At 43.3% G+C, this 19250-nt stretch overlaps 2 protein-coding genes and 2 non-coding genes across 6 annotated transcripts; 1 reads left to right on the top strand and 3 right to left on the bottom strand.

Moving 5' to 3' along the window:
* Nucleotides 1-20: 20 nt before the first annotated feature.
* On the bottom strand, nucleotides 21-6929 carry TAF1D (TATA-box binding protein associated factor, RNA polymerase I subunit D). 2 transcript variants are annotated; one of them, XM_062639322.1, is made up of 9 exons: nucleotides 6917-6929; nucleotides 5446-5691; nucleotides 4876-5341; nucleotides 4493-4668; nucleotides 3215-3272; nucleotides 2650-2849; nucleotides 1194-1262; nucleotides 886-937; nucleotides 21-129 (listed from the first exon to the last, which is right to left on the bottom strand). In XM_062639322.1, exons 2-6 carry the CDS (start codon nucleotides 5676-5678, stop codon nucleotides 2763-2765), a joined length of 1020 nt encoding a protein of 339 aa, XP_062495306.1. In that variant the 5' UTR covers nucleotides 5679-5691; nucleotides 6917-6929; the 3' UTR covers nucleotides 21-129; nucleotides 886-937; nucleotides 1194-1262; nucleotides 2650-2762. The 2 variants fall into 2 exon arrangements, with proteins under 2 accessions (XP_062495306.1, XP_062495305.1); XM_062639321.1 differs by lacking the exon at nucleotides 1194-1262.
* LOC134174420 (small nucleolar RNA SNORA40) lies at nucleotides 240-366 on the bottom strand. Its single transcript, XR_009968636.1, has one exon. It is a non-coding gene; the product is annotated as a small nucleolar RNA SNORA40 (small nucleolar RNA).
* Nucleotides 1076-1147, bottom strand: LOC134174421 (small nucleolar RNA SNORD5). The gene has a single exon (XR_009968637.1). It is a non-coding gene; the product is annotated as a small nucleolar RNA SNORD5 (small nucleolar RNA).
* Nucleotides 6930-7580: 651 nt separating the features above from the next.
* CUNH11orf54 (chromosome unknown C11orf54 homolog) lies at nucleotides 7581-19187 on the top strand. 2 transcript variants are annotated; one of them, XM_062639371.1, is made up of 10 exons: nucleotides 7582-7604; nucleotides 8426-8505; nucleotides 10294-10417; nucleotides 12504-12602; nucleotides 13663-13736; nucleotides 14510-14611; nucleotides 15941-16117; nucleotides 16872-17021; nucleotides 17853-17969; nucleotides 18893-19187. In XM_062639371.1, exons 3-10 carry the CDS (start codon nucleotides 10360-10362, stop codon nucleotides 19064-19066), a joined length of 951 nt encoding a protein of 316 aa, XP_062495355.1. In that variant the 5' UTR covers nucleotides 7582-7604; nucleotides 8426-8505; nucleotides 10294-10359; the 3' UTR covers nucleotides 19067-19187. The 2 variants fall into 2 exon arrangements, with proteins under 2 accessions (XP_062495356.1, XP_062495355.1); XM_062639372.1 differs by lacking the exon at nucleotides 8426-8505 and having other exon boundaries at nucleotides 7581-7604.
* The last annotated feature ends 63 nt before the right edge of the window (nucleotides 19188-19250 follow it).

A 19250-nucleotide genomic window follows, 5' to 3' on the forward strand; every position in this document is an offset into this window, starting at 1 on the left:
ACAAAACTTACCTCTTCCACCAATGTGCTCCACAGGAGTCCACTCAAGTAACAGAGCTGTACATCAGAAACCAGCCAACAGCCATAAGAACTGAAGCACTCAAAAGATGCTGTGCTCAATCTGCAGAGCCTGGAAAGAAATAGATGTAATTGCGCTACACTTCTGCAGATCTGTGACACGGAACCCATGCCCTAGGTTCATCAGTATTTGAAAGAATTTCTGTTTGAACACATGCAAATACTGTCCCTTCATACACGTAACACAACCAATATGTTCATCAGCTGTGGGTTGCAAAAGAAGGTTTTTTTCTAAGCACTAGGTTCCAGGTTTTTGTCTACAGCAACAGACAAAAACTGAACACGTGCTGGAACAGACTGAATGCAGCAGCTTTTAGTTTTCCACTGCTTTTGAAACTACATTTGAAGCTATGTCTCAGTTTCCTATACAGTGACCATTAGGAACTGTCACTTTTCACTACCATCTCTTCTATTTTGAGACACAGGTGCACTCTGGACCAAAGGAATTGTGGCAAGGAGTTCAGTATCAGATACTCCACTGTAAGAATGACTTACGCTGTGTCAAGCTGGTGTATTATCTAGTCTGGCACCCACACTACAGCATCAGCCAAAGAAGAGACTATGCTCTTGTGACGTTTCACTCCTTGCCCGGCTTTAGCTCAGGGATTCTCATGTTACAGACGTTTTCCTGTCCTGTAATCTTACACAGCATTTTCTTGCATGCCACTTCCTAGGCTGTCGTGGAGCCACACAGACTTTGTAACATCCTACAGGAAGATGTTTTAGACATTTAGACAGCTTTAACGAGATGTAAGTGGAAGACTAAGAGCTTCTCTCTGCTGTCCCCGTTAACCAGTTAACAGCTTACCTTTTACATCAGGAAAACCAAGTGGCATTTCCTCCTCCAAAAGCACCATGAACTGGAATAAAGAAGAGCAAAGGAATTCAAATTATCAGATATGGTCAAGCAACTGAGATTCCTAAAGCCAAAGGCTATGTTTCAGCAAGCAATGTAACAGTTGTGACAAGCCTGATTTTCATGTGATTTATCATCCAGTTCTAATCAGAATTGAAATTTAGTTCATTTCTGAGTCACTCAGCAGTTGAACAGAAAAATTCATCACACGAACTGCAGAATGAGCAGGACCCCACATAACACCTTGCTACACACCTTACCCTGCAAGAACCCCACTCCTAGATCCAGGATGAGTCTTTCAAGCCATAGAGTATCTCTCAGGTAGATCCCTGAAAGAGTTACATTTAGCCATTAATTTTGGACCAGTATTAAATGTCATCTTCCAACAACTGAAGAGTAGTTTTTACAGTCTTACTCCCTTGAGCTACCAAGCTGCAACTGGAAAACTCCAAACCTTCTTTACAAAGATTTGGGACCCTAACAGAAGCGCACAGGGAATGCAACTTGACCTGCTCTAATAATCACACTGAGCACCTACTGTAAATTTCCTCCCACTGTCAACTGTGTTTTGAAGGAAATTAAACAAGCAGATATTAAATCTTTTCCTGACAACATCCCTGTTTGGCAGACTGTTTTTAACTGCTAAACAGCTCTACTGCTGACAATGATTTGTTATTAAGAGTGACACAAATCAGCTTTGCTTTTTAAATCTTGCCGATTCACAAGTAAACTTCTTAGACACTTTTTTATTGACACTGCTACAAAGACAGCCTTGTCATCAAGTCAGCCATCTTCAGACATTACTAAACGTTCACTAGTCACATTCCCAACTGCCTAAAACACCCCTGGGAGAATATCTGCAACTGGGGCCATGCTTGTTAAATTTCCATCTTGTGCTTAGTCATGTACACATCAGAATTCATTCAGGACAGAGGAGGGCGAGGGAAAAATCTTGCAATCCAAGATTCACTGTGCTGCTACAGGTATTTTAAGGTAACTTCTAATTCCAGATTATTGAATTAGATTCAGGAGCACAGAAATTTTCTGAGAAGCTATTCACATGGAACAGACAACTTCAATCACACAAGTCCATTTCATCATCATCTGAATGCATCAACCATATTCTCCAAGAAGCTTTTGTCCCAGTTGACTAACCACTTTGCGCTTTTACTGTTGGCACTTGATCTGCTTAAAGCTTCATCTTCAACCTTGACTTAGCTCTTGAAGTATTTCACAGCATATCCTGCATTTCCTCAAGACAGAGAAAATGTCAGCTATGAAAGGGTCCAAACTGTCCCTTGTAACTTCAGTAGATGTACATGTAAACATAGAACCATAGAACCAACTAGGTTGGAAAAGACTAAGACCATCAAGTCCAACCACTACTCCAGCACCGCCAAGACCACCACCAAACCATGTCACTGAAAGCTTCATCTACATGATTTCTGAATATACTTTTCTACACTGTGCTGCTGCTGTGTACAGTATCTGGACCTTCTTTTCACAGAATCATAGAATGGTTTGGACTGGTCTGGTCCTGTGAATCACTGGTTAACAGAAGCTGAGCTGCAGGAGCATTTCAGCAAGATCACCAGCCACTGAGTCATGGATATTATACACTTGACACAGGACAGCACAGAAGACACTTATAACCTGGCTTTTGCTAAGCTTTTATTTGTTTTGTAACTGTCTCAGGCACAAGCCCAATATACTCACCTTAAACTGCATGTGACAACGTTGAGTGACCACTGCCATCTCATTTGCCTGTTCACCAACGTAAACCCACAGAAGCCCAAAGTTCTCAGGTGCCGTCATCTTCCTCCTCTACTTCAAGCACTTAATTTTGCACATTTCTTTTCTGGCTTTGATTTTTTCTTACTGGGGATTTTGCTGCTTAGAATAAAAGAGCTGTTCTCCTAGAAACATAAGACAAAGGGATACACAAGACTAGTTCTGAGATACTTAAAAGATAATATTTTGGTAGTAACTTTGCAAACTTTTAAGAACTCTTCAGAGAATTCTGGATTTCCTAAACATTCCAGCATTATTTCAAAGAGGAGAGTGTGGGCTCTCAAAGCAACTCCCTTACGGATTAACAAACCCAAGATTCACAGGTTTCCCACAGTTAACTCTGGATCCAAGATCAAGATTTAAGTACTCAAAGCATCATCTACTAGTTCTTTAACTGAAGAAAAAAGTAGGCAGTTCAAAGCATCATCTACTAGTTCTTTAACTGAAGAAAAAAGTAGGCAGTTCCTCAAATGAAAGAATATTTACTCACCACTATTCTGACATCATGGTCTTCTTGATTATCAGAATTCAAGCTGTCATCATTATCACTGAAATAAAAATTCAAATCAAGCTCTGGACTTTTACATTTAGCTCTGGACTAAAAAAATCTGTCAACTATTTTCCTACTACAACCCCTCTATTAAGAGAAACCTCCTAATGTGTATGGCAATGCTACAGCTTATCGATGTACAATACTACTACTTCTACACAAGACTGCTTTCAAATGATGGTTTCTACAGCAGAATTGCAGCCTCACAAACAGCACTGGCAGGACAGCAGCAGAATAAAGATTCAGTGGCAGACATAAACAGTAGTATAGAGATATTTAGGACTGCACAGGCAAACAGGCTAGGATGTCAACAAGCCAGAAAACAAGCAAAATACAACCAGGAAAACAAGGGGATGGTACTCAGCTAACAACATTACACAGCTTTCTTAATGATACTATTATGATATTTCTTAATGGTATCTCCATACTGCCATGAAACAAGATTAAATTCCACTATCATGCACAGGTTTCTCTCAACACTGAGATAAAATCATTTTGCACAATGGCTTCAACAAGTGGCACAGGAAGGACTGGTTCACTAGTACTCATCTCATGTAAAGAATTCAGCGTCCAGATGAGCTCATTTGCATTTATTCTACAGAACTTTGCTACTTCTGGAGGTTGTACTGAGGTGGGAGGTGGTCTCTTCTCACAACAGCAGTAAAACAAAAGGAAACGACCTCAAGCTGCGCCAGGGGAGGTTTAGATAGGATATTAGGAAATATTTCTTCATCAAAAGGGTGATCAGGCATTTGAAGAGGCTGCCCATCATCCCCAAAATATTCAAAAAACACATAGATGAGGCCCTCAGTGACACGGTTTAGCGGTGGTCTTGGCAGTGATGGGGTAATGGCTGGACTTCATGATTTTAAAGGTCTTTTCCAACCTAGTTGATTCCATGATAAAGGACAGGATAGTAGGAACTGAATTTGATATACCTGTAACTGTCCCAACATCATATGCAAGCAACTGTACTACCTCCTGAATTCCTCAACTGTGCTAAGTAGTTGGTTGTACTGGCTTGCCCAGGACAGAGCTAGCTTCAGGATGCTGTTCTTGAGATAACACAACTAAAAGCAGAACTGATGTCCTCCCCACACCACTGAACAGGAGGTAGATCAAGAGCGAGGGGGGGCTGGGATGGAGTGTCATGCACCTATATTAAAGTATAAAACCCCAGAAGTCTTATACCACCTAAAAATATAAAGCTAAACTTACTTTGTCTCCTGAATAGGGGAAATTGGGCCTTCGTCATCCAAGTATTTGTGTTTTCGTTCCATCATACATTCTCTTTCCAAGTCTTCACTAGCCTGAAGATCTTTTAAAGCTTTTTTAAGATGTTCTTCATATTTAAGCATTTCAATGTACCGTAAATATCCCTTTAGAGCTGCTTGCTGAAGAAAAAAAGTAACAAACACATCAGGCGAGATATTACCTAGTCTAGTGGAAGGTGTCCCTGCTCATGGCAGGGGGTTGGAACTACATGAACTTAAGGTCCTTTCCAACCCAAACCGGTCTATGTCTGACTGCCAATTTAACCTTGCTATTTTTAGACTAAAGAAATAAATAATACATCTATCCCCCAAAATAAGAGGACTCACCTCATAGCCAAGAACCATCTTCAGGGGAGTATGTTTCTTCCCATAATATTTTTTAAAAAAAGGGAACTGATCACCTCTGTGTAGAAGCCTTCTCCTTCGCTCCTGAGGTGAGGCAGTCAGTGCTGGCCTCCCCACAGGCATCTGTGTGCTCACATATTTTGACTTCTTCCTCTTCTTCTCTGGGCCATACATGTATTTTTGGCGTGCAGCAGTCTTAAACTTTTTCCGTCGGAAGTGATAGTCAAAAATGGCTTTCAAATCGTATTTTGACTTGTGCCTCTTTGGAATTTCTGATGGTTTTGGTGGACTTGGAGGGGACAGAGAAGAATCTGAGGAGTTTTCATTGTCAGGCACTCCTGTAACAGCTTCAGCTTGTTGCCCTGAAGACTCAGATTTCCTTTTTTGCTTTGCAGGGGCAGTGGAACATTTGGGATGGTACCCACTGCCACCAGCAACAGAGACGTCACTGAGAACAAGAAAAAATACTTAGTTTCAATACAATATAAACTTTTGTGATATATGACACAGGTTCTTCACATGAAAAATTCTAAACTAGAGATAAAAACTCACATTTCTGAATCACTGCTGTCCAGCAAAACCTCAGGTGAAGCAGCTGACGATTTACGTATGTTAAGCTCATCTGAAGATTCATCAGAAGCAGCATTCCTTTGCCTTGAACACTCCATCTGTGTATTTGTTTCCCATGCATGTATTTTATGAGGTTTTACCTGCCGACTGCTGATTAGCTCTTGGTCATCAGGGCAATCAGCGCCAGAAGCCTGGGATCCATCTGTATCAGTCATGTTTCTGTTTGCCCTAAAAACCAATTCAAGACATTAAAGAACAGCATTCCCACAACATTCTCCTGGAGAAACTGGCTGCCTACAGCTTGGATGGGTGCATTCTTACCTGGTTAAAAAACCTGGCTGTATGGCTGAGCCCATAGAATGGTGGTGAACAAGAGTTAAACCCAGCTGGCAGTGGGTCACAGGGGTGCTCCCCAGGGCTCAGTTCCAGGGCCAGTTCTGTTTAATATCTTTATCAATTATTTGGATAAGGGGATTTAGTGCACCCTCAGTAAGTCAGCAGGCAACACCAAGTTGGGTGGGAGTGCTGATTCACTGGAGGGTAGGAAGGCTCTGCATAGGGATCTGTAAAGGCTGGATCAATGGGCCAAGGCCAACAGTATAAAGTTTAACAAGGCTCATTGCTGGGTCCTGCACTTGGGCCTCAGCAATCCATGCAATGCTACAGTGGCTGAAAGGCTGCTTGGTAGAAAAGGACCTGGGGTGTTTGTGAACAGCAGCTGAACATGAGCCAGCTTGTGCCCAGGTGGCCAAAACGGTCGAAAGCATCCTGGCCTGTATCAGATAGTGGCCAACAGGGCCCAGGGCAAGGACTGTCCCTTTCTACTCAGCACTGGTGAGGCCGCATCTAGAATGTTCAGTTCTGGGCCCCTCATCACAAGATACCCAGTTGCTAGAGCAAGTCCCATGAAGGGCATCAAAAGTGCTGAAGGGCAGAGCACAAGTCCTGTGAGGAATGGCTGAAGGAACTGGGGTTGTTTAGCCTGAAGAAAAGAAAGCTCTGGGGAGCTCCTATTGCTCCCTTCAGCTATCTGAAAGCAGGTTGTAGCAAGGTGCGGGACAGTCTCTTCTGCCAAACAAGTGATAGGACAAGAGGCGATGCCTCGAGTTGCACCAGGGGAGGTTAAGTTTGGATACTGGGAAAAATCACTGAAAGGGCTGTCACTGGCACAGGCTGCCCAAGGAATTGATGTATTCACCACCATGGAAGTAGTCAAGACATGTAGGTGGGGCATTTAAGGCCATGGTTCAGTGGTGCACTTCGTAGCGCTGTTTGTGCATGGCAGTAGTTAACAAGACCTTAAAGGTCTTTTCCTAGCTAAACAGACTGCAGACAGCACTGGTTCACCCAAAGCCTGACAAACCCAACACCGAGCAATGTAACAGCCTAACATCAAAGCAGGTACATGAGCAGCAACAGCACTCTAGCTATGCAGACTGCGGCTGGTACTTACAGTCAGCAGCTCAATATCCACCACCTTTATTACAGCTCTGTTCTTAACATCTAGCACCATACAGTCCCTTCGTAAAGAAGCACAACAACATATAACTGCCTATTTTAAACGTCTCTCAAAAGAGCAACGATCACTTCTCCAGCACCTCAGGCTAACAAACCGCTCCCTTTCCCCCACCTCGCACACCGCGACTGCCCTCAGCACTCTGAGGCCGCCACCACGGCAGGCACTCTGTCCACGAGCACCCGCCGGGTTACCACAGGGCACGGACACCCGCACCCCGCACCGACGGCCGCTACGCTGTCCACTCCCGGGGGTACCCCCCCCGCGGAAGGCCGCACCCGGCCCGGCCCCGCAAACGAAGCAGTCGGCGAGGGTGCACGACTCAATACCATCGCTGCCACTCTTCGCCTTCACCCACAGCACCCGCTCCCGTCGCCCCAGCGCCGCGGATGGCGGCGGATGCTGAACAACCCTCCGGCTTCCCCCTCTCACCTCACGTCTCGCCGCCACAGAGAGCGCGAAATGGCCGCGCGAGAGCTTAAATAGCGCCGAGCTCTCGCGAGAGCCGCGCGGGCTGGCGGGAGGAAGGGGATGGAGTGAGGTTGCCGCCATGTTGGGGGTGGCGTGTGGGGCGGTCCCCGCTCGGGGCGGGCAGAGGCACGGAGCAGCTGTGGCGGCGGGGCAGGTACGTGCGGCCGGGTGCGGGGCTGGGGATCCTCGGGCATTGCTTTTGCAGGCGCGAGCGGTGTGGGGCGGCTCTGGCCATCTCCCCCTTCAGCCGCTCCCCGCCTGGCCCAGAGGGGTCCCGGCTTTCCTTCAGTTCCCGCGCTCCCCGCTCGGTGCGGGACCGCTGCACGGGTCCGGTTCTCCTTGCTGCTGCGTTCCCTCCCTCCAGCGCTCCGTGCTTGCCCCTGGCTGCCCTGGCGCCCTCCCCAGGGACCCCGGTCTCGCCTGTTCTTGCCCTTCACCAGATCCCAGCCGCTTGAGCTGATGCCCCGGCTGTCCTGCCGCGAGCGGGATCTCCTCCCGTCGCTCCAGCTGAGGAACGCAACCTCCGCGGCTGTATCTGTGCGTGTTTTGCTCTTGGTGGCATCGCTAATTCCGTCTTCTCTCACTGACTGTCATTTTGCACTTTTCCTCTCCTCGTTGTTTCCCTTCCCATCTTGACTCATCTCCAGTCTGAACATAACTCTTCCTTTCTGCCTCTACCCTCCAAACTAGTTTTAATACAGGTTTTCATACCCTTTCCCGCCTTAGTATCATGATTCCCGTTTCATCTGCACTCTCCCAGCCCTTGACTACTCTTTGATGTCTTCTTCCGTCCTCAAAAAGACAGACTTTTAAAGCCTTTTTAGATGCTTGTCCTCTCCATTCTTGTTGCGCCATCCCAGATCTAATAATCTTACTGTCCCTTTACTATTTGTGCTGTGTCTTTGAAAGCCTTCTGTAGTAATTCAGTGTCACTCCACCCCTCCAAGGTGGATCCTAACTGTTGTCTCCTTTCAGGTTCTCTGTCTCCCACACCACAAAAACTCCCTTGTGAATACTTGCTTGGGTGGATGCACTTCTGTTCTGTGTCCTTCCCCGTAAGGACTAATGTCTAGCAGTCAGATCAGGTTTATTATGGTACTTCAAGCTTTTCCCACAGGCTTTCCCTCCTTTCTTGATTGTGGTGAACTGACTACTGTCCTTTAAACAGCAGGTGATGGTCTAGGTGTTGTATCTGAGCCTACCTATGTGAACTGTGTCCAAGTCTTGCCTCTGCCTTTTGTACCACAGCAGTTCTAGCCTGTTTTCTTAGTCTGTTTGAGACTTTTTCAACCAGTTACCTTGTCACCTCCTTTCTCTGACTAACTGCTCTCTTTCTTGTGTTCTTGAGTGCACACTGCAAGTCTTGCAGTAGGGTTCACTCCACCTGATGGTAGGCTTCTACCAGAGGCACCAATCCAGCCTGTTACATTCTCCTCCACAGCCAGAGAAGGGTGGTACCGGTGGAGATGGATAAGACCAACTAAGATGAGAATTACTATACACAGGTAGTTGTGTTTCTCCCTTTATCTGCTGCTTGCTACAGCAGTAACTGGGGTGGCTGAACTTACCGTTTAAAGACTTAATGTAAGTGACTGCTCTGATCTCCCACCTCTATTTCTTTTTTTTTCAGCAGGTTTTTTTTTTCCTTTATGCAGACTTGAGAGGCCAGTGGTGTAAGGAAAGTTATGATTTTTGACAGTCATAACATAGAAGCATAAAATAGTTAGGGTTGGAAAGGACCTCAAGATCATCTAGTTCCAACCCCCCCTGCCATGAGGAGGGACACCTCACACTAAACCATCTCACCCAAGGCTCTGTCCAACATGGCCTTGAACACCACCAGGGATGGAGCATTCACAACTTCCTTGGGCAACCTGTTCCACTGCCTCAGCACCCTCACAGTAAAGAACGTCTTCCTTATACCTCACCTAAGTAGGACTTCTTTTAAAATAGAAGCTAAAAGTACACAGGAACATCTTTCTCTATCACAGCCCTTTCTAAGAAAATCTCTGTCAGGTCTGGGATTGTAATTGAGGTTTTGGCTTTTTCCTCCAGGGCCTGAGGTCTGGATAAGTGGGACTCATTTTATTTTTATGTTGTGTGCAGCAAGCGTATGGCTAAGGAGTTAATGATTGCTGTGGCTGGGTTACAGGTAGTGTATAATCAGCTGTTCTGCCCTAAGCTAGTGGTTGGCCCTACTAGCAGACTTTGCTGCTCCAAGGCTGACTGTAATATAGTTCATTTGTAAAGAGGTTCCTAAAGTTATATTCAAACAAAACTTTTTGTTGCAGGCTCTGTAGCTGTACACAATCTGATACTGCAGGTCTTGCTGCTGTTGTTTTCTATTTTGCTACTAGCCTGTTCCCTTCTGAAGGGGGAAACACATGGCTAGAATCAATTGGGGATGATGGCAGAGTTAAGGTTGAAAGTTCACTATAGCCAGTGCTGGAAAAGTAAACATTAACTTAGGGAAGACCTGAGGAGGCAGCCACTGTGCTCAAAGAAGCCCAGTTTTCTTTCAAAACCAACCTGGCTCTCTGCTTGCAAAAGACACCGATGAATCTGACCTGTCTTCGTGAACTGGATTCAACATAAGGTGTGTTTTGCCTACACCCACTTGCAAGCTTGAGGGCTAGCATGTGTAATGCTCTGAGACAGCTATAGAGCTGACAGACACCTCTTCTTCCAAAGCATGTAAGAAAATTAACATTAATATTGAAGCTGTTAGTCTTTGCTTTGATGGCAGAACTGCAATTCTACTGTTGTCTATTCTTGTGTGAAATTGAAAAGTATAACATTGAAAACAGCCTGTTTTAATCTTTAAACTATTATCCTTGTTGCAGATCAGCCTCTCCTGCAGGGTGGTAGATTGTAATTACTTTTCTGAAGAAATCAGCACCCATTAGGAAATGGCCAAAGTCGAAAGGTTTGCTTTTCATGTTCCAAGTCTGGAGGAGCTTGCAGGGGGTAAGTCATGCAGCGTGTAACTTTTAACAGCATTTAAGGTACTCTTCAAACTTAATCTTAAAGCTCTTATCACCTCTTAAAGCTCTTAAAACCTCTCCACAGCGTGCAGGACATGCAGAATATTCCTGCTCTTACATACTGAGATGTAAAAAGCACTATGTTTGTATATGCTATTATTTCCTTAAAGCAAACATTGACTCTTCCCTGAGCCCCAAATGATATTCAAGCACACAAACAGCCTTTCAAACCCTTTAAAACTGTCCATGTATTTGCAGATTTGGGAAAGTTTAACAGTTACAGATTGAACTCCTTTACTCGTATGGGATCATCTGCCCTCCTCTACCCTTCTGTATTTCTTTTTCAGGACTACCCAAAATGCAGCTGATGATGCAGTATAGCACAGCAGGTCCTCTTGCTTGAACCTAGTTGACTCCTCTCTTGTAGATTGCCTTAGAACCGGGCTGCAGGAAACATTTTGTTCAGTTTTTCTTTCCAAAACCACCTCAAAATGTGCTCAGAATAACAGAATGGTTGAGGTTGGAAGGGATCTCTGGAGGTGACTTGGTCCAACATGAACTTCTTTCCTTGCCCGAGTTATAAAGGCATTGTCCCTCTAGAAGTCTGTCTCCTGCAGCAGATGTACAAAAGGATTTGTTTCTATCAGGATTGGTCCTCAAGTTCAGTGTGCCGCTCTCCCAACTCCGTGTCAGTTTGACATTTCCATGCTTTGAGGAAGTGTGGTCCCAGCAGTACCCTGTGTGGTTCTCAGTGCTTTTCTCACCCAGCAGCAATCAGGCTGGGCCAATAAGCCAAGGTTGCTATAGACCTGTTGGGTCTGCAGAGAACAGCAGGTACTTGCAGTAGAACAGCTTAAAACAGTAGTAGGAAAAAATGAGTCAAAGTAGAATTTTCCATTTTCTCCCTGAGTTTGTCCTGAGGACCTCCTGTAAGCTGTGACTTCTGTTGCTGTCCAGCTCTTGAGGAGCATTTGAGGAGTGACTGCCCTTTTATTGTCCTTTTCCATTTGCCATAAGGTTGTGAGGTGTATTTGAGAGACCTGTCAAGTACCTTCTACTGACCCTTGTGGTCAACAGCTTGGTAAATCTGCTCCCAAGAAGTAAAGTATGGCTGAAATCCTGATTAGAGAAAACAAAGTCACAGGAGAGTCCTGAGTAAATAAGGAACTGCCTGATTTGAGACAACAGACTGGATTTTCTGTTCCTTAGTTCAAGACATCTGTCAAAGCAGACCCCCAGGCATGAAAGAACTCAGACCTTTTGACATGTTATTTGAAGCAGTGGATGTGAAGGCATTTACACACTCAGTTAAGGTTTGGAAGTTGTTTCCAAAGAGTGCACTTGTGTAAGTCAGAATCCTCCTTGTTGCTTGAGTGACTTTGCAGGTTCTGAGCCTAAAAACATTGATATGAAGCAAAACCAAAAGTTCAGATTTGAAGCTGTTCATTATCATCAGTACCATTCGTTATCTGTCTTAACCAGACAGTGGCACTTGCCAGAAAAATCTCCATGTGAATGTAAATGTGACAGACCCATGACAGCAGAAGTTTCCAGAGAGCAGAGACAGCCTGAGATTATAATCAAGCTATTGCAGACAGTCTAGTTAGTATATTTAAAGAACTGATTGTCACTTCAGCTAAAACTTACTGCCTCCTTTGCTCTTTCATGATATTTGACTGTGGTTACAACTGTTTGCTCCTGTGAAGCAAACCCACTGTTGAGTGCGGTTTAAATTTACCCATGTTACTTCACATTGTGTTGTTCCTAGTGCTACTGGGAGTAGTCAGTTATTGTATTTCAATTAAAAGGTCTTTAAAGTTCATAAAATGAATTAGTGTGGTAGCTACACAATTACCTTTACAAGCTTTTGCTCTTCTCTGAAGCTTTGATTCAGGCAACAAGTGCCTACGGACAGTAATACTTAATGGAGTTACTTAGGATCAGTATAAGTCCTTTAATGTATCTTGCTGAAATAATCCCTAAACAGGTGTATTTATTATTGTTAGCAACTTGTCAAACTCTTGGTAATTTTTCATTGTCAATAACTTTGCCATTATTCTTTATTATAGTTTTGCAGAAAGGGCTCAAAGAAAACTTTGCTGATGCTCAAGTGTCTGTTGTAGACTGCCCTGATCTGACTCAGGAACCCTTCGATTTTCCTGCCAAAGGTAACCACACATTCCTGTCTTCCACAAAGACTTCTCCAGTTCTTTCTACGTGATCCTACTTGGTTTTGATCTTCTAAAGATTTTGGGAGAGCTTAAATTGTTTTTCAGATAAAGAGTATGCATGAGAGGAGGGCTACATTTTATTTCCGGATTTGATTCCTAGTTGATGTATGAACAAGGACAAGTCATTACCAAGTACTTGTTGTAATTTTCTTAACCTGTGATTGCAATGCTCACTGATTTCATAAGCCTTATTTAGTGCACTGAAAAGGTTTTGAAATTAAGTTGTTATCCTCCAGATGGAGAAATTCCTTAGGCCCATGCCAATCACTGTCTGAATCTAAGGAGTTACACTTCCATGCATTTTTGAATTCTTGTCATTCTTGTATGCCAATGAAGTAAAACCATCTTATTCTGAGTGGCATTCATCTTCTCTGACATTAGCTGCTTGGAAGACAGACATGTCAGCTGTGCTACTCATCTGAGTTCCCTCTGTCATCAATGTATTGAAAGAAACACCTCCAGAAGGTGATTCATCACTTCTTAAAATGCATCCAAATAAGTGAATGAATTGTCCCAAGAGCTGGACATCCAGCTTTGCTGGAATTTTGCAAGTGGAGTGTTACTGGGGGTATCTGTTGTGTGGTGAGGGTGTCTTAATGGAGAACTGATGAATGGCAGTTGTTGCCCCCTGTAATAATGCTTTTGTGCTTCACAGAACGTTAATTTAATAACAGGTGTTAAATTGAATCCTACTGTGAAGCATTTTATGACTTAATGTCATAGACTCCTAGAATCCTAGAATAGTTAGGGTTGGAAAAGACCTTAAGATCATCAAGTTCCAACCTCTCTGCAGGGCATCTCACACTAAACCATGTCACCCAAGGCTCTGTCCAACCCGGCCTTAGTGTAACACTTTATGTAAGCAAGCTATGGAAATAGTGTTCTCAAAGGGGTTTAGAAGCTTGAGGAAGCAGTTCTTTGGTGGGTTAGACTGCATGCTCATTTAAAATTATTAGGGAAAGTATTTTTACCAAGCTAACTAGCTGTATCTTTGCAGGAATCTGCGGAAAACCTAGGATAGCAGATGTGGGAGGTGTTCCTTACCTCATACCTGTTGCACAGAAAGAAAAAGTGAGTTTTTCCTGTGGCTGTGGGGTTTACTACATTTGTCAAAAGAAAAGCAATATTTTGTAGAAATATAAACAAAACTAAGGACTAATGAATATGATAAGACTTACTTTCAATGGTTTATGAGATTGATTCTGATGTGTGTTAAACATAGACTCTGTCACAAAATCTTACACATCATAGCAAAAATAGCAAAAATGGTTGGTGGTTCATCTTCTCCTGCCCTCAAATACAAGACAGTTTTGGAAACATACCACCTGTGGTAGCAGCCATGGAAGGAACTACTAAACAAGAGGCTTGTCTGCATGTTTATATGTGGTTTGCTGCATGGCTGTGATCTCAAGTCACGGCCAAGATTCCCTCTAAAACCTGGCTGGTTTTGCATTTTCAGGTCAACACTGTATTTGCATAACTGTCCCTTTCTAAGAATATCATGCCTCCTTTCTGAGACCTCACCCCATCTGTCTCTGTATGATATTCCCTTCCATTTGACTTGTTTTACACAAATACAAATTCCAATAAAAACAGTAATTCAGGTTTTGGGTGGAATGGCAGGGGAACATACAGGCAGACTCCACCTTTCAGAAAACAAATGGACATGTACCTGATTTGTTACTACCAAATGTTGTGCTGTTCAGAAACTGTTTTCAACCTAATTATCAAAAATACTAATGAGGGCCTTGTGAATTAAATGCATCCAGAGGTTACAGTGAACAGAATGGCAATTCCTAATCAGAACACCACACCAAAATCAAAGGAGTGTTTCTCTTTTGCAGGTTTATGATCTAAATACAGTTGCAAAGGACATAGAGCTTCCTGGAGCTTTCATTCTTGGAGCTGGAGCTGTTTCATTTAAGGTTCTTGGAGTAAATGCTGAGGTCAGTAAATGAGTGTGATAGTTCTCAATGAATTCATGGAAGTATCATAATAGTAAAATACCACGATGGGTATTTCCCATTTACAACAAAACATTTAATAAACACCATTCATGCCAAAAGCACATAAAACACATTAGCAAGAATTCAAACGAAGGCCACCCAATAAGGTGCACACTACTGAGATAATAAAGCTTAATCTTTAGCTTGTAATTCCCCAGGAAGTATGGGATTCATAGAATCATAGAATAGTTAGGGTTGGAAAGGACCTTAAGATCACTTAGTTCCAAACCCCCTGCCATGGGCAGGGACACCTCACAGTAAACCATATCACCTAAGGCTCTGTCCAACTTGGCCTTGAACACTGTCAGGGATGGAGCATTCACAACTTCCTTGGGCAACCCATTCCAGTGCCTCACCATCCTCACAGTAAAGAACTTCTTCCTTATATCCAATCTAAACTTCCCCTGTTTAAGTTTGAACCCGTTACCCCTTGTCCTATCACAACAGTCCCTAATGAAGAGTCCCTCCCCAGTATCCTTATAGCCCCCTTCAGATACTGGAAGGCTGCTATGAGGTCTCCACACAGCCTTCTCTTCTCCAGGCTGAATAGCCCCAACTTTCTCAGCCTATCTTCATTTTACTGTGAAGAGTGCAAGAAATGTGATTTTTTGAAACTGACCTGATCAGAGGATTTAAAGACAAGATTTAGAAATGCTTTGTCAAAGTTGCTGGTAAATGCCTTTGAAATACTCCCTGGTTTTTGCCCTCTTGGGTGGCTTTGTTCTACCTTGTAAATTTTAAAGATGCCACAAACAAAATGGTCACCTGCAGGAGAAGTGGGAGACAAAAATGCCTCCTGTCAGAGTCTTTCCAAACGTAAACCTCTGGTCTTGCCATCTCCTCGTGATATATTTATTGGTGGATGGGACAGTCCATGTCAGCATTAAATTTGGGCCATTATAATAGTGGTTGTTACTGTACACTGAGAAAGCACTACATAGAATTCCAATACTTGCGTGCAGGCCTCACATCTCAATCATTAGACTTTTTCCTTTCTTTACCAGTACCATTAATCTTCACATGACATTAAATTTAGCTGTACAGAAAAGGTAAGACTGTTTTCTGGAGTTTTCAATTATATTATAACATTAGTGCAGTTTTCTTACTACTACAGACCTCATTCTGAGAGACAGATCTAGGTGACGAATGATATTATTACTTGGGATCATGGTCCAAAGCTTAAATTCCATTTATGTGAGTTCTGTTCATTTGACTGACTCTTTACATGTTCTTACTGACTTACACTTACGTGGTCTTTTTTTTTTTCAGCTTATCCCTATTGTTCAAACTAAGAGTGAAAAAAACCCTGCTGTAAATGGGAGCTATGTTGCTCAGATAAATCCTGCAGATAAAGGCTGCCTGCTTGAGAAGTACAGCAGTAAATACACTGACTGTGAGTTTGGGCTCTTGGCCAACCTTTATGCCAGTGAAGGCCAACCTGGTAAGGTGTGTACTTGGATCAAAGGTGACTTTGCTTGTGGAGTTTTGTGGCTGAAGGGAAACTTACAATTCAATGTTCTCCCATTGGTTGTCTGTGATAATAATAAAGTAGTAATTTTGTAAAATGAATATCCAAATATAAGGAACTGATGTCAGTGAACAAGAGGAAGAATTGGTGGAGACAGAGAGGAGTTTGGATTTTTTATAAGTATTGGTTTACTGAGCTCTTCCATCATAAATCATCCATCCAAATCCAGTCCAATGTAGCAGTGATTTACAGTAATGGTTGTACAATGCACTTGTGTAAATCAGCTCTGGGCAGTTGTCTGATTTTTTTGAGAAGTGCTTCCCTGAACACAGCTAGTGCAAAGAGGTATGGGCAGAGTCAGAAACCTGACAGCTGCATGGAAACTGAGCAGTGTTCTCTGTTCCCAACAGTTTCTTTATAACTCTTGAGAACAGAGTGGAAGCTAGCTGGTGGACATAAAGGGGTTGCTTATATCATTGTCTCATGTAAGGGTGCTGGGCAGTAAGTCATTTACTCAAGCACAGGCAAAGCCAGCATTAAACAAACAGACAGTCAAGAAGGAGAGTTGGTCAGGTACTGGAATGATGCAAGTAGAGCAGCACTTGCAGGGAAACACATTCTCAACAATTCCTCTTGGTTTATAAGCTTGGAACAGCTTCAGAGCAGCTTTCACAGATCTTTGCAGACTGTTGCAGCCTGAGACAGCAGTGACAAATTAACTTTATTTTCCAGGTCATTGAAGTAAAAGCCAATGGAAGAACTGGGGAACTGAACTTTGTGTCTTGTCTGAGACAAATTTTAGAGAAACAGTATGGAGAAAAGCCAGTTGGGATGGGTGGTACATTTATCATTCAGAAGGGGAAAGCCAAGATTCACATTATGGTATGTTGTTCTCAATTCAGATAACTTTCTTTATCCATCAGAAAACAGATGTGTAAATCAGGGTATAACATCTTAGTGCCTCGACTTTTTTTTTCTATTTTTAAATGAATATATAAACTGTTAGGATAAGCAGTGCATTAAAGTAAGGAGTTGATGTTGCAAAAGTATTACTCAGCCTTAATACCATCATCTTTGCTTTTGAAATCTGTAGGCACCTAAAGAACTGCAGAACTCCTGTAAAATTAAATACATGAAATTGTACTTATAAGAAGCAATAGACTTTTTTTTACCAAGTAACCAAGCTTCTAAAATGTACCAGGAGGAGAATCCTCACTTCAGTAGTTATCCTGTGCAATGAAAGAAGCAATATTCTGATCACTTCTGTTTCTAGCAGAAACACGGTATCGGCCACTACTGGGCTGCTTTTAGTCAAGAATCAGGGACTGTAGCAATAGGACAAGGGGTAAATGAGTTTAAATTTAGACAGGGGGAGTGTTAGATATAAGGAAGAAGTTCTTTACTGTGAGGGTGATGAGGCACTGGAACAGGTTGCCCAAAGAAGTGATAAATGCTCCATCCCTGGTGGTGTTCAAGGCCAGGTTGGACAGAGCCTTGGGTGACATGGTTTAGTGTGAGGTGTCCCTGCCCATGGCAGGGGGGTTGGAACTACATGATCTTAAGGTCCTTTCCAACCCAAACCATTCTATGATTATATAAGAACAAATGCGAGTAGAATTGTGGAGAGGGGAAAAGTGAGGTAAATTTGTTAGAAAAAAGGTATCTTGAGACAAGTGTCTTCCTTTCACTTACAAAGCTTTTATTTTGCTGTAGCCTCCAGAATTTTCTGCCTGTCCTCTGAATACCGATGAAGATGTGAACAACTGGCTCAAATTCTTTGAAATGAAGGCTCCACTGATTTGTCAGCCAGTAATAGTTTCCAGAGATCCAGTGAGTCTTTCTCATTTCTGAGTGTAAATTGAGACTTGTAATGAATTTTGTCTTGGATGTGATTTTCCTTTTAAGAACAGGAGTGTGTATATATTGTATATACACATTGTATATACACATTGTATATACACATTGTATATACACATTGTAAATATTGTATATACCACCACGCCTAGGGGTGGTGTAATGAAATACAAGCCTATCATTTCTATCACTGGACAGAGCCATGAAAATGGAATAGAGGGCTGGAGCACTTCTATGAAGACAGGCTTGAGAGATTTGGGGTTGTTCAGCCTGGAGAAGAGAAGGCTCTGGGGAGACCTGAGAGCAGTCTTCCAATATGTAAAGTGAACCTATGAGAAAGCTGGAGAGCAGTATTTTACACAGGCAGGTTGGGGATAGGGCAAAGGGGAATGGCTTTAAACTGAAAGAGGGTAGATTTAGATTAGACATTCGGAAGAAATTTTTCCCTGTGGGGGTGCTTAGGTGCTGGCACAGGCTGCCCAGAGAAACCTTGGCTGCCCCATCCCTGGCAGTGTTCAAAGCCAGACTGGACTGGGCTTGGAGGAACCTGATGTAGTGGAAGCTGTTCCTGCCTGTGGCAGGGGGTTGCAACTGGATGAGCTTTAAGGTCCCTTCCAACCCAAACCAGTCTGTGATGAAAAAAGTAAATTTCAGCAAGATTGACACCAAAATTTGGGGGCTTTCAGGGTTTCTAAACTCTCTGATGTCCTATGGTAAGGCTTTGTACAGCGCCTCTTCTTTTGTCTCATTAGTTTCACAAGCATCTTGCAAATTTTCAGTGCTTAATAATTGGAGCAGGCTCTGAGAGCTGTGGAAATCTGCACCTAGGAGAGGCTACCCCAGGACTTTTGAATACTGTTCACATGGATATGTGTTCACGGGCCTTTCTATGGTGACAGGGCTTTGACCTGCGTGTGGAGCACACCCACTGCTTCAGCCACCACGGGGAAGGAGGGCACTACCATCAGGACACCACCCCCGACAGCGTGCAGTACCTGGGGTACTTCCTGCCCGCCGAGCTGCTCTTCCGCATCGACAGGCCCCAGGAGACCCACCTCATCGGGAGAGACTGAAGCTGTGGTGACAGCTGAACCTTTCTACAGTACAAATGCTGATTTTTTTAAACGCTTTTAATTATGTACAATTATCAGAGTCAAGAATAAATATGGCAGCAGTAAAGAGATGGCTTCCTCATTTTGTGAAAGAGAGAAATCTGGAGTGTATCTGTCAGAGTGGGTCTGGAGCAGGGAGGGAAGG

This window comes from Pezoporus occidentalis, unplaced genomic scaffold (genome assembly GCF_034315485.1).
Source record: "Pezoporus occidentalis ecotype Australia unplaced genomic scaffold, CSIRO_AGI_Poc_V1 ctg6, whole genome shotgun sequence".
In the NCBI taxonomy this organism is placed as follows: domain Eukaryota; kingdom Metazoa; phylum Chordata; class Aves; order Psittaciformes; family Psittacidae; genus Pezoporus; species Pezoporus occidentalis.